The sequence below is a fragment of the Neomonachus schauinslandi genome, unplaced genomic scaffold (assembly GCF_002201575.2).
Source record: "Neomonachus schauinslandi unplaced genomic scaffold, ASM220157v2 HiC_scaffold_916, whole genome shotgun sequence".
In the NCBI taxonomy this organism is placed as follows: domain Eukaryota; kingdom Metazoa; phylum Chordata; class Mammalia; order Carnivora; family Phocidae; genus Neomonachus; species Neomonachus schauinslandi.
Genome location: NW_025409606.1, coordinates 1 through 12,905, shown reverse-complemented (window position 1 = coordinate 12,905; position 12,905 = coordinate 1). Strand labels below are relative to the sequence as shown.

The following is a 12,905-nucleotide window of genomic DNA, read 5'->3' as shown; positions in this document are numbered from 1 at the left end:
GGTGCTGGGGGCTGGGCGCTGGGCACTGGGGGCCGGGCGCTGGGGGCCGGGGGCTGGGGGCTGGCTGCTGGGGCCTGGGGGCTGGGGGCTGGGGGCTGGGTGCTGGGTGCTGGGCGCTGGGCGCTGGGGCCTGGGGGCTGGGGGCTGGCTGCTGGGCGCTGGGCACTGGGGGCTGGGACTCTGTAGCTGCGGGAGGGAAGCCAGCCGCAGAGGCCCGGGAAGGCTGGAGGGCCCTACACGGAGCTGGGGGCTGGGGGCTGGGGGCTGGGCGCTGGGTGCTGGGCGCTGGGGGCTGGGGGCTGGGGGCTGGCTGCTGGGGCCTGGGTGCTGGGTGCTGGGCGCTGGGTGCTGGGTGCAGGGCGCTGGGCGCTGGGGGCTGGGGACTGGGCGCTGGGCGCTGGGGGCTGGGGCCTGGCTGCTGGGGCCTGGGGGCTGGCTGCTGGGCGCTGGGCGCTGGGCACTGAGGGCTGGGACTCTGCAGCTGTGGGAGGGAAGTCAGCTGCAGAGGCCTGGGAAGGCTGGAGGGCCCTACACGGAGCTGGGGGCTGGGGGCTGGGGGCTGGGCGCTGGGTGCTGGGTGCTGGGCGCTGGGTGCTGGGCGCTGGGCGCTGGGTGCTGGGTGCTGGGTGCTGGGTGCTGGGCCAAGGCTGCCTCAGACCCTCAGAGCCCCAGGCTCGGAGCGGTGACTGCCTTCCCGCATGCATCACCAAGTCCTAAGGGCAGCATCAATAATAAACCGTGAGGTGAGCGGGCAGGTTCGACGACGCTTGGTCCTCTCCCGTCGATGCTGACGCTCTTTCCAAGACACCAAGTATCGGGATCCCACAGCCTCCTCCCACCCACCCCGCTTCTCTGCCAAGGCTCCGGCTTGGCTGGGCCAGAGCGAGGCCAGCCGGTTGGGCGGCCCTGCCAGTGCGGAGCGTGGCCACAGTCAGGCGGCAGGGGAGCGCCAGCACTCGGAGGACGTGGGCGGCGGGAGGCAGACGCAGGGACCCGTGAGCAGAGGCTCCTTTCAGACATGGGGCTGGTTTTTCTGCCTGGCAGTGAGTGGCAGGGCTCCCAAAGGGAGTCCTTGACCTCTCCCGGGGTGTGGAGGAAGGAGCTCCCTGGCGGGGGCGAGGGGTGCCATCAGTGGACGCGGCGTCCATTTCCCCTGGAAGCAAACACTTAGGCCCTGGCCTGGGATGAATTGGACGGCATCCAGAGACAAGTGCTGTGGTTCAGGGGAACGGTTTCCTTGGATTCTGGGCATAACATCTGTTCTAATTTATCTCCAGTCTTCAGGTTTTTCAACCCCCTTACTTACACCAGCTCCCCGCCCTCCCCGGGAACACAGTGGCCCCCATCACGAAAACCACAGACACGCATTGAAAAGGTGATCTTCCATTTCCATGTCTCACGGAACAGGCCCCAGAGCTTGCTTATAGGGTAAAATGTGAATTCCTATGATTTCTTCTTAATTGGAGAAAATCACACTCAGCCGGAGAAAGGAAAGGAGAGTATCTCCAAATCCAGACTTCCTATTTTCTCCCCTCGGGGCTATTTTCACAGAGCCGGAGCCGGGAGACAAACGTTGCCCATCTTCCTCTGCTCTTGGTCCTGGCCCCCCACCTTGCGCTGAAGATCATGCGTTTCCAGCTTAGCGCGCACCCACGTAGCGCTCGGCTGGGCCTGTTACACCGCCAGGCCCAAGGGGCTGCCGGCCGCTCTTCCGGGTCTGTCACCCTCTCTGCGGCTCCGAGTAAGGGGCAGAATTGAGCGGGGGGATCCTTTGGATCCCAACAGAAAAACGTGCTTTGTTGGCATGCACACAGCTCTGTTCCGGCTCCAGCCTTCTGCCCCCACCGCAGCGCTCTGTTTCACCACAACCTAGGTTTTCCCATCCTAGACCACAGGTGGCAAACTTTCTCTGTAAAGATCCAGGGAGTAAGTACCTCAGGCTCTGCGGGCCACGTGGTTCCTGATGCAACTTCTGTGCCCCAAGGCTCCCCCAGGCAGCGTGTGAAGGAATTAGTGGTGGTGGGGGGGGGGCGTTCCAAGAGAATTTTACTGATGGACACTGAAGTCTGGACTTCATATAATTTTTACCTGTCATGAAATCTTATTCTTTAGTTTTTTTGTTTTCGACCATTAAAAAATATATATGTGAAAACCAATCTCAGCTCGTGGGCTGTATAAAAACAGGCCTAGGGCCGGGCTGTTCTCAGGGCTGTCATTTGCCAACCCCGGTCCGAGTATGTACACCCAGCAGAGCACCTGCGGAAAACCATGTGTTGGGTGACTTGTTCATGAGAAGCCATTTCAAAGTCCACCTCCCAGGGCCTCCCAACCCCTCTGAGTACCGTGTCCTTTTGGAAGGATGGGTCAGCAGAGAACTGAGAACGCAGTCGGAGGGCTTGCCCCGCACCAGCCCTGCAGCCGGCTCACCCCGGGCGCGTGCTCACCCTGGGCGCGCTGCCACTTTCTTGCCAAATCTTGCAACCGGCTGGTATTCTTTGCAGGTCTGGCCAATGTTTGCCGTGTGGGTGTGATGCCCGCAGCCAAGGGACTCCACCAGGACTGGACAGCGCCGCCTTGTCCCCCCTCACTGCGGCTGCACCGAATGTCCCAGCCCCATGCTTCAGCATGCGGGGCCCCCCCCCACAGCCCGGTCGCACCCTGCCACCGAGGCCCGCGTGGCCCGCGCCCCCGGAGACTTTGTCTCTCACATTGCCGCACAAGCTCGCGGAAGAAGGTGAGGATCGCCGAGGGCAGGCATTCTGCCACAGAACAGACACGGCCGGAAGTCTCTGTAACTTCTTTAATTATTCAAACAATAGAGCACAAAGATAACAGTTTCAAGTACATTGTGATACACGCTTTTGACAGGAATAGGTATGCATTTAGTCACGAGGGAGGCTGGCGGCAACACCGCGCAGACACTTCGCACAAACTCTTCACCCCGTCCACCCTGAAGGTGGAGTGGACACCTCGTCTGCTGGGAGCGGACTGCACATCCTGATGCCCTGGGTTGGGTTGCTCTACGGCGTGGATCCCTTTCGTTGGCCGTGAGAGAGAGGATTCTGAATGCAAAGGTGGGCAAGGGGCGGCGGACGTGGAACAGGGAGGGCGGGAAAGCAGTGAGAGGGGGCTGGCACCTCGCCTGACTGGGGGGGGGTGCTGCTCGGGGCCGCGGTGCCCCCGCGCTGGGGGTCACCAACGGGTGGTTCCCTTGGGGCCTGGCCAACCCTCCAATGCTCTCTTCGGCCGACCAGCCTCACCGCTAACTAGTCCATCAATCAGCACAGCTAAAGCTCTTGGGGTGCCAGGGCTTACACTCAGAACGGAACGGTCAGCACAACAGAAACCACCAAATTCCACCAGGGATTGCAAACCTTGCACCTGCTAACTACCTAGAAGACCAAAGAAAAGTCTTTGACAGAGAAAAACCAAGGACCACTCCTGCCTGAAGGGCCTGGCCCCTTGGAAGCAGGCAGAGGGCAAGTTCCAGGGTGCATGCCTGGCCCCTGGCCCACGGCCTCCTGGAAAAGGCACACCACGCCGGACCCTCCGCACAGAAGCCCCTCAGGGCCCGGTGTTTCTGGCTGAAGACGCCACCACAGGCCTAGCCTTAGGCGCAGCATCTCCAGCCCCTGCCCATGGGACTGAGGCCTGCCTGACGCCGTCAGGCTCCGTTCTGCTCCCCAAACCCAAAGCAGCCTTCAGACAGGCTTAAGTCGCTAAGAGGCCCTATGTGCACACAGCCATCCTTCCAAAGCCGAACCTGCTGGGACACTTGGCCCAAAGCACACATCAGGACAGTAGCCTTTGCTAAGCCAAAGCACTGAGAGTGACAGCCAAGGGCCGAGCCCCTCTCAGCTGAGTCTATAACACAACGTCAAACATGGAGGACTTCTTCCCCCGGACCAGCCGACATAGGAGGCCAACCAGTGTGCCCACTAAAGCAGGACCATGCCCTAGGGACGAAAACCTACACCAACCACTCCAGACAGACGGCTTGGACTTGACAACACCAACGTGGCCCAAGGGCCCTGGCAGCCCTGAGGCTAGCAGATGTGACTGGGGAGGAGGGGAGGCGGGGCCCCCTGAGAGCAGGTGGAGAATGTGCCCTCTTCAGTGGGTTCGCCACGAGGGTCCCAGGGGGGTTCAGAGAAGATCAACACTTGGCCCTCTCCCTGGGGACCCATCTTAAAAGGGTACCCCAGGACTTCACAAAGCAGCTAGGGGCCTCCTCCCTTCGAGGCCGGAGGACCAGGCACTCCAACGTGGGGCGACCAGGTGGAGGGCATGAGGTCTGCCAACAGCTCCACGGAGCCCAGGGAGAGAGTCCTGGGTGCGTGCCCGCAGGCCTCCTCTGCCGGGCCTTCGCGCTGGGCTGCGCTAATTAAGGGCTGGGGGGTGGGAGAAGAACGGCACCCACTCCCAGCACCCCCAGCCGGTGGAGTGCACAAAGACTCTCACACAACAAATACAAACAGAGCTGAGGTTTCTCCAGTGATGAAGATAAACAAGTCGGTTTGGTTACCTACTTTGGTTACCTACTTAAGCTGATCTGAATTCACAGTATAAGCAACACATCTAAATATAATGCTGGGCACTCCTGTCAGCACTAGGGTTCCCAAACAAAGAAGCCAAAACAGAAACGAAAGCGGGGCTGCGACAGGGATTCTTAGTTATTATATACTAACCAGTCTGTGCGTGGCACATTTTATTTCTATAAAACTATTACAAAATATTCAAAAATACATTTTAGTAAATTTACAGCAGTTATTTCTCAATTTATTAATGCAAAAACATCCTTTGTTTTTCTCTGTACAAACTACAGGCTCCATTCTCGTGGGCTCATCACTATGTGCGCTTTTAAAAAATATTATTTTCTAATAAATTCTTTGAAGTTAAAAATAACAGAGTTCTTCCAGTTTGTCCAAAAAAAAAAAAGTGTGTGTGTGTGTGTGAGTGTGAATGTGTGTGTAACAGTCTTGACTTCCAAGAATGTGGCCAAAATGGTGATGACGGAGCAAATATTAACCCATGAAGACATACAGGAGGTGGCTGTTACACTGGAAACTAGTTAAATTAAAATAATATATTTTCATATTTTACACTATTTCAAAAATGAAATGTAATTCAGTTAAGTATTGATCTCTCAAAAAATCTAATTTACAATTCTGTGTATAAAAATATAATTTGCGGACCCCCATGAAGCATGTTTTAGTTTACACTTGCCGAAAAGCAGGCGCGTGGCAAACGAGGAATGCGGAGTGCAGAGTTTTGCTTTCTGAAAGTCAGGGCGAGGGATATGTAGAAAAATAGACTCTGAGCAGGTCGCTTGGCCTCACAAAATAATCTTTCCCCCCTGTGAGTACAGTTCACATGATAATAATAAATTATCCAAGAAACAAACTATTTAAGGCTCTTGAAGGTCCGGTTCATATTATTTAAAACATCTATTCATACCAAACAAATAAATAGCCAGGAGAGGTGAAAAAAAATAACCAAAATAAAACAACAACCAAAAAATTCAAAAAAAAAATATATAAACTAAACACAACGACAAAACTTCCCGGGGTCTCTGTTTCCTTATAGTCTACTTTGGACTGTCCTACTTTATTATTATTATTAATTATTATTATAATTAAAGTCTCATCCGTGCGCTTTTCCGTGTGTCTTTTGCTGTTCTTTGCTGTTGCTCCCTCCCGCACCCCTCCCCGCCCCCACCCCGCGCCCTCCCCGGCTCCCCGGCCTTCAGCTAGACTTGACCGCCATGCCCAGCGGGTGCAGGGCCTCGCCGTCCAACAGCCAGGTGCCTATTTGGTAGAGCAGCTGCGAGTACCAGTGGATGCCCACGGCACCTGGCGCGTCGGCCGCACCTGGCGCATCAGGCGCACCTGGCGCGGGCGGGGGCAGGCGGCCGCCGCCCCCGCCGTCGCCGACCCCGCCGCGGTCCGTGCGCGCGGGCGCCAGCAGGGCCAGGAGCGCGTGCGCCAGGCGGAAGGGCGCGAAGGCCCGATGCGCCCAGCCGTGCTCCTCGATGACCGCGTAGCACGACGCCAGCACCCGGTTGATGAGGATGGTGCCCTGCGCCGTGAGCGGCGCGTAGGCGCCCGAGGCCTCCTCCCGCAGCGTCACGCTGTGCACGGCGGCCGGCAAGAGCCGGCGATCCCCGCCGCGCTCGGCCACCACGTACACGCGCTGGCCCGGGCGCACGCGGCTGGCGAAGAGCGCCCGGCGCCCCGGCGCGCCCCCCGGCGGCGGCCCCGCGCCCGACGGCGCCTCCGGCTCCCCGGCCGCCGAGTCGTTGTGCGGCGCGACGAACAGCAGGTGCGCGGCGGTGAGCAGCAAGCGCTCGCGCGGCTCCCGCGTCTCGATCACGTAGAAGACCTTCTTGGCACCATCGTCGCGGTCCAGGAAGGTGAGGAAGTCGCTGTAGAGCAGTCGGCCCTGGTCGTCGGCCGCCAGCACGCGGTCCCCGGGACGCAGGTCTTTCACCAGCTTGGTGCCGCCCTGCTCCAGGTGCACCGTGGCCGAGCCCGGGAAGCAGCCGCCGGACTTGGCCGCTACCGAATTCTCTGCGGGGGTTGGAGAAGGGAGAGAAGAGGGGATAGGGTGGTGAGCGCCCACAGGGAGGCACAAGTGGGGCAGGGGGCGCACGCCTGCCGTCCCGCGCACCAGACTTGGGACACGCGCAGCTCCGGGGAGAGAGTCCCCCGGCTGGCCCAGCGCAGACCTCTCTCCCCCAGCCCCACCGTCTCGGTGACAAAATTCAGATGCAGATACATTCCTTAACGACTCTCTTAGGATTGGACTGGCAGTGACAAAGGTTGGCTGGCGTCTCTGGCGGGAGGCCGGTTACACTCCTTCCCTTCCGCCTTCCTCCCACCCCATCCCCCGGCTCAGCACACACCCAACCTCGCCCTGAATTCGCAGGGTATTTGCTCTGCACTTAGATTCCTCAGGAAGCCTCCTTGAGCTCCCTCGGGCGCCGGGGCGCACCTCCTTTCTTCCCGCCCCCGGCGCGGGGTGCGGCCCCCCGTCGTGCGCCCCGCACCGGGGCTGCGCGGCGGGAACCCCTCGCCTGCCCGCCCCCAGCGCGCAGCCCAGCAGGGGGGCCTTGGTGCCGGCCCGTTGCAGGGGCTTGGGAGAGGGGCGGGAGTGAAAAATAGCTGTAGTAGTTGTAGCAACTGGACAAACATTCCAGGGAATTGGCCGAGGTGTGAAAATCCGGGGCTTGTGTGGATTTTCTAATTAAAATCCAATAAAGGGCCCAGCATTGTCATTGTGATCTCCGCAATAAATGGGAGACACTCTTGGAAGAGGGGCCACTTCCATTTCCCCCCCCTCCCCTTTCTCAGCTGCCCCCTCCCTATTTGCTCAGGTGCACCCCCCCCCCAGCCCCCCTGCGATTCACACGCGGGCTCTCCAGAAGCCCGGGCCTCACAAGCACTATTTGCACAGCCAGGCCTCTTCCAAGCACTCAAGATGTGTATTTGAATTTTAAATGGCGGGGCCTGCTCCAAGCACTGGAAGCGGCCGGGTTCTCAAGGCCCCTTGACTACCCGCTTTCCCGAGCCCTCTGTCGCTCTCTGAGGCTCACTGTCCCGAGGACAATGATCGGAGCCAGGGTGGCGAGCAGGGGGCCGCGGAGGAGGGGCGGGGAGAGCCCGGTCTTCTTTGCATTCCAATCTCTGGGATCATGCTTTTTGCAAATAGAGATCGCGAGAAAATCTTCCTGCTGGAATTACAGAGGGTTTTTAATCTTCTCATCGGTTTCTGCGGCATGAAGTGCGGGCTTGGCCGTTGGAGGCCCGCCGTCGCCCCCTGGAATGCGACCTGGGGCGCAGGCGAGCCCGCGTCGTCGAGTCGCACAACCCTGCTTGACACGCAACGCACCGCGCCCCGGCCCGCCCGTGTGCGCCGAATGCCAATGAGTGGCTCTCCGCGCCCTGGGGGTCTGCCCTCCCTGGGCGGAATCCTGCTGCGGGATTACCGCTGCTCACTTGCAAGAAGACCTCTAGGGACCCCCGCCAGGGGGACCCCGGGGACAGGGCTGGCCCAGGAGGGGGCCGAACGCCCCTCGAGCGCAACCGCAAGGTCCCGGGAAGGGTGCGCCCCCGGGCCTTCCGCAGCGGAGCCCCGAGAAGTGCGGGCGCCGCCTGCCCGTCCTCCCTGTCTCTGGCTACAAGCCCAGCACCCCCCCACTGCCCTTTCCACACCTTTTCTTTCTGTTGTGATAAGAAGCCACTATTTTCCTTCCCTATGAACTGTGTCTTGACACCTTGAAAGTGTTTTTCTACTAACACATGCTACTAAAATACAGTTTAGGAGACAAATAAGCAAAACTCGGGGGGCGGGTGCAGGGAAGACACAGTTCCTCCGAAATTTACTGTGAACTGTTTTGCTAAATGCATCAGCTTCTGCGGGGAGGTGGAGAGATCCGCATAAATGACCTCGGAGCTGGGCTATAAGCCGTGGGTACAGCGCCTTCCGCGGCATGGCTGTTCCTCGACAGCGACAGCGTGTGGCGTTGTAGGCCCAGGGAAGTCACCAGCCCATGGATGGGCCGCCTGCAGCTGCAGACTCCCATCGGCCTCCTGGCCCTGCCTGGGGCTCGGGGCAGCCCAGCTGGCTCCTAATAAGGACGGATGCTTCTGGGCTTGCGGCCTCCAGATGCTGGAAGCGGTAACCACTGCATTTATTACCTCCCACCAGGCCTCTCCCCAAAGGCTTAGTCAGCGAGTTAAGTTAGTTGAGTGTCCACAGACGCTCAGTGGGGAGGAGAGAGGACCAGGAGCTTACACCCTGGGCAGAACCTCCTGTGCTGGGGAGTTGAGTAGGGGCTGGTTGATTCTTAAGCCTGAAATGAGAGGAAGAATCTAGGCCAGACCTGGCTACCAGTGCACCAGGAACGTTCCCTCCCCCGTCTTCCCTGTCTCCGCCACCTGCAGTGGGGGCTCCGGAAACAGGGTCGGGGGCGGCTCAGGAAGCCATATGCCCTCTGCATCTGGGCTTGGAGCACCTCAAAGGTAGGGCCAATTCCCGGCGGGCGGGCCCTACCTCTACCGGCTGTGTTCCCACACCAGAGACACGAGTTATCACCCAGTTCGCTCCCTCCCTGCCCCTCCTGCCCCTCCTGCCTCCCCCCACCTGCACCCATTTGCCTCTTTCCCTTGCATCCCACTGCCGGGCGCCACGGTGACCTCTCACGGGCAGATGTGGAGCTGCGAGGTGGGTCGGGGGGGCTTCGTGGGCACGGGGGCTATGGAGGAGGCCGGGCCTGCTGCCTCACCTGCTTTCACGGAGCAGTGGATGTGCGCTTTGGACTCGTAGTACACCCAGTCGAAGCCAGCCTCCACGGCCAGGCGCGCCAACATGCCGTACTTGCCCCGGTCGCGGTCGGACGTGGTGATGTCCACCGCACGGCCCTCGTAGTGCAGCGACTCCTCTGAGTGGTGGCCATCTTCGTCCCAGCCCTCGGTCACCCGCAGCTTCACACCGGGCCACTGGTTCATCACCGAGATGGCCAAGGCGTTCAGCTTGTCCTTACACCTCTGCGGAAAGAAGGGGGCCCCCGCAGATGTTAGTACTGGGCCTGCCACCCGTCCCTGCCCTTGCCTCGGCTGCCCGGCCCAGCCCCTGCGGATAAGCGCTCTGTGGACAAGCCGGGGACAAGGCCTGGACGTGCGCTGAGGTGCGAGGGGGCTGTGGCGTCTGCTGGAGGAGCCAGTCGTCCTGCAGATGAGCTGAGGGCCTTTCTCCAAAATCTGACCTAACAGAGCCCCTACCATGGCCCGAGACGAAGATGACATCCTTTGAGACACGTAAACTTGTGTGCGTCTCAGACAGTAACTGCAGGGCCTGCCAGGGTCCCCCGGGGGAATGGCTCACTCCTCCCCTACGTAGGATGCCCTCCACTCCCCCCCATCCCTTTCCGTGGCCCCATTTCTCCACACCTGCAAGGCTCCACCCTTGTGCCTGGCCTAACTCCCTCACCAGGAGGCTGGAGAGAGGCCCAGGGTGCAACTTTGCAGAAATAAAGAACACAGGCGGTATGCTTCTTAAAGAGTGAAAAGCCTTGGGTTATCTCTGGACCTTCCCTCCTACCCTGTGCCTATCTCAGCCCTGGATCCAGCCAAAGGGCGAGAGGGAGGTGGGAAGCTGATAGCCACGCGGAAGGGGCTGGAGGGGGCTGGAGGGGGCCGGAGTGAAAGGCAAGCAGGTGAGTTATAATTTTCAATGCGGGCCAGGCCTGACGACAAACATTCTTTATCTGGACAGCCACATTCCTTTTCTCCATAGACCTCTTTTCTCCGGCTTTTCTGTGGTCTGATTGTGTCTCTTGTTTTCCTTAAACTGTTCCCTTCCCCCCTCTTGTTTTCTTGGCCCCAGAGCAGAATGGCGTCCTGCAAGTTTGAAGAGCAAACTTAAGAGGTGGAGGGAGGGGGCGGGGCGTGAGGGGTGGGGGATGGGGAGCCAGAGAGGCCCGAGGCCTCGGAGCCCTTCAGGAGTACCCCCCACCGCACCCACGAGGAAGCTGCCTGTGCCGTGGCAGTGAAGAAACACTGAATGGGCAGGACACAGACCAGGGCGAAGTGGAACTCGGGGTTGGGGGAGCCCCTCATAATTCTCAGGTCACATTCAGAGAAGGATGCAAGAAAAAACTGAGCCATGGCAAGTGTGTGTGCGTGTACTAACTCACTACCCGGGCGTTTACGGTGATGGTGGGGTGCGGGATTCAAACGAGGGGAAATGGTGACAGGATCACCAAGGGGCATCCCCAGGAGAGACAGACCCCGGGGGTGAGGGGCAATTTCAAGTTGACCTCCCCCAGAGGGTAGGGCTGATCTCCGTCAGGCCGCGCATGCTCGGCTTTGGAACCTGGTGAGCGGGGTGGACGGAAGACCCGGTCGAGGATCCTAATAGCAGCTTGGGGACTGTTTTCCTAGCGAGCCGGCGGGGAGCTCTTGCAAGTACTGCTGTCCGCGCTTTGGCTTTGCGGGGATGTGAGGATTGCGCAACAGGAAAAGTCCTGTGTGTTGGACAGCAATAAAAACCAGTAGTATGGTTGTAGAGTTAAACATACAAGAAATGGGGGGGGGGGGGGGGGGGGGCTGGGGGGCGGCCCTGCTAACCGGTCAGCGCTGACAAGGTTTCTGGGCCTGCCAGCAATTTTCTTTAATAATAATAATAATAATAATAATAATAATAATAATAATAATAACAAAAGTCGGGAGGGCAGAGTTTGAGTGAGGTCATCTTGAGGATTGAACGCGTTTTACATGAAAATCAATCAGTAAACCGGGGTCAGTTTAGAGCCGGGCTGGGAGGCCGGCTGCGCAGGCGCACACCCCCGACACGCACACGCACACAGCCCGCATCCCGAGCCCCGCGCCGCCTCGGCTCCCTTCTTTTGGGGGGGTCACACGAAGCTTTCACAGCTTCCCCCGGGGTGCTGGCGAGCGGAGGGCGGGATGGAGAGGCCACGTACCAGCCCCCGGCGCCCGGAGCTGCGCCGCTCGGGCACGAGGTGGAGGGCCCCAGGCGGGGAGCCCCAGGCCGAGCCAGGCCCGAGCGGCGCCCCGCTCGCCACGCGCGCCCCCTCCCCCCGGCTCCCCCAGGCGTGGCGCGGCCTTGGCCCGCGCCTGCAGGACGCCGTGCGCCCGGCGGGCCGGAGAGGCGCAGGCAAAGCCGGGAAGCCCAGGCCGGTTAGCAATTCACTGGGTCGTGTGCCGCGAATCAAGCCCGGCTCGGTGCAGCCACCGTAAAGCCCCGCGGGGCCGCCGGGCCGGGCTTTGTGTCGGCGGAGGCCAAGGTGCTCCCCGCGCCTGAGCCCCCGCCTCCTCCGCAGTCTTCGCAGCCGCCCCGTGCCCAGAAGCCCAAGCAGGACTGTCACCGCCAACGGCCGCCTGGCTTTCCCAGTGCGGGGGAGGGGTGTCCCAACTTCAAAAGAGACCCCCCCCCAGTCCCCACACACCTGTCTCCACCCCCTCCCCCCACTCCGGGAAAACAGACCCCTCCTATCCAAACAGGAACAGCCTCCTCAAACCCACACCTGAGCGCCGGGGCCGGGCCGCCACGCACACAGAAATCTACTCGGCGTGGCGTCCCCGGCTGTCCCTCCTGCGGCCCTCAGGCCCTGTCCCCGCGGCCGCCTCCTGCCCCCGGAGTACCCCGGCCGCCGCACCCGCGCCTGGCACCCGCGCCTGCGGGCCGAGCGCGTCTGTCTGCGCTTCCCCCTCTCCGAGTTAATATTAACCAGGAGCTCCTGCGTTCCAGAACTGCTCTGAAAGTTCCACCGGGGACGGTCTTGCCATGGTTGAGGGACTTGGGCGGCAATCACATTAGAGGGACAGGGACATGCAGAGACGCGGAGGGACGGCCAGCCCGGGAGGAGGGACGCGCGCGCCTGAGAACAGAGTCTAGGTGGTGGTTTTAAACGCGGCCGGCGGGTGAACAGGTCCCCGAGGAGCGCTAACCTCCTGTGGCCGGGGAGGCGTTCCCTGCTTCACCCCTTCACCCCCGGGCCCTCACCAGCGGTCCTGCACCCGCGCCCCAACTCTTCCAGGCCGGGAAGAAGGACGGGCCGGAGAGCATAACCCGCAGGGCGCCTGCCCGCGCGCCCCGCCAGCCACCGCGTTTTCAGGGGACATTTGCGGGGTGCGTGATTCAGTCCTGGCCTGGCTCTGCCCACCCCACCCCCACGGTGGCTGCCCCTCCCCCGTCCTTTTGTGCCGGGAACGGGAATGGCCGCTGCCTAAGGAAAAAAAAAGTATTTGTTTTCGTTTCGTTCGTCTGAGGGAAGTTGACAGAAGGTCAGAAGTTCAAATGCTGCCAGCGCGCGCGGCGGCGAGAGTGGCCGGCGCGGGGCCGCTTGGCCGTGGGTCCCCCGCGGGCGGCCGGAAGAGGGA

The 12,905-nt window shown here is 60.7% G+C and overlaps 1 protein-coding gene across 1 annotated transcript; it reads right to left on the bottom strand.

Moving 5' to 3' along the window:
- Nucleotides 1–5,745: 5,745 nt before the first annotated feature.
- On the bottom strand, nt 5,746–10,619 carry SHH (sonic hedgehog signaling molecule). Its single transcript, XM_021689395.1, has 3 exons — nt 10,521–10,619; nt 9,287–9,548; nt 5,746–6,569 (listed from the first exon to the last, which is right to left on the bottom strand). Exons 1-3 carry the CDS (start codon nt 10,617–10,619, stop codon nt 5,746–5,748), a joined length of 1,185 nt encoding a protein of 394 aa, XP_021545070.1.
- Between the last annotated feature and the right edge of the window lie 2,286 nt (nt 10,620–12,905).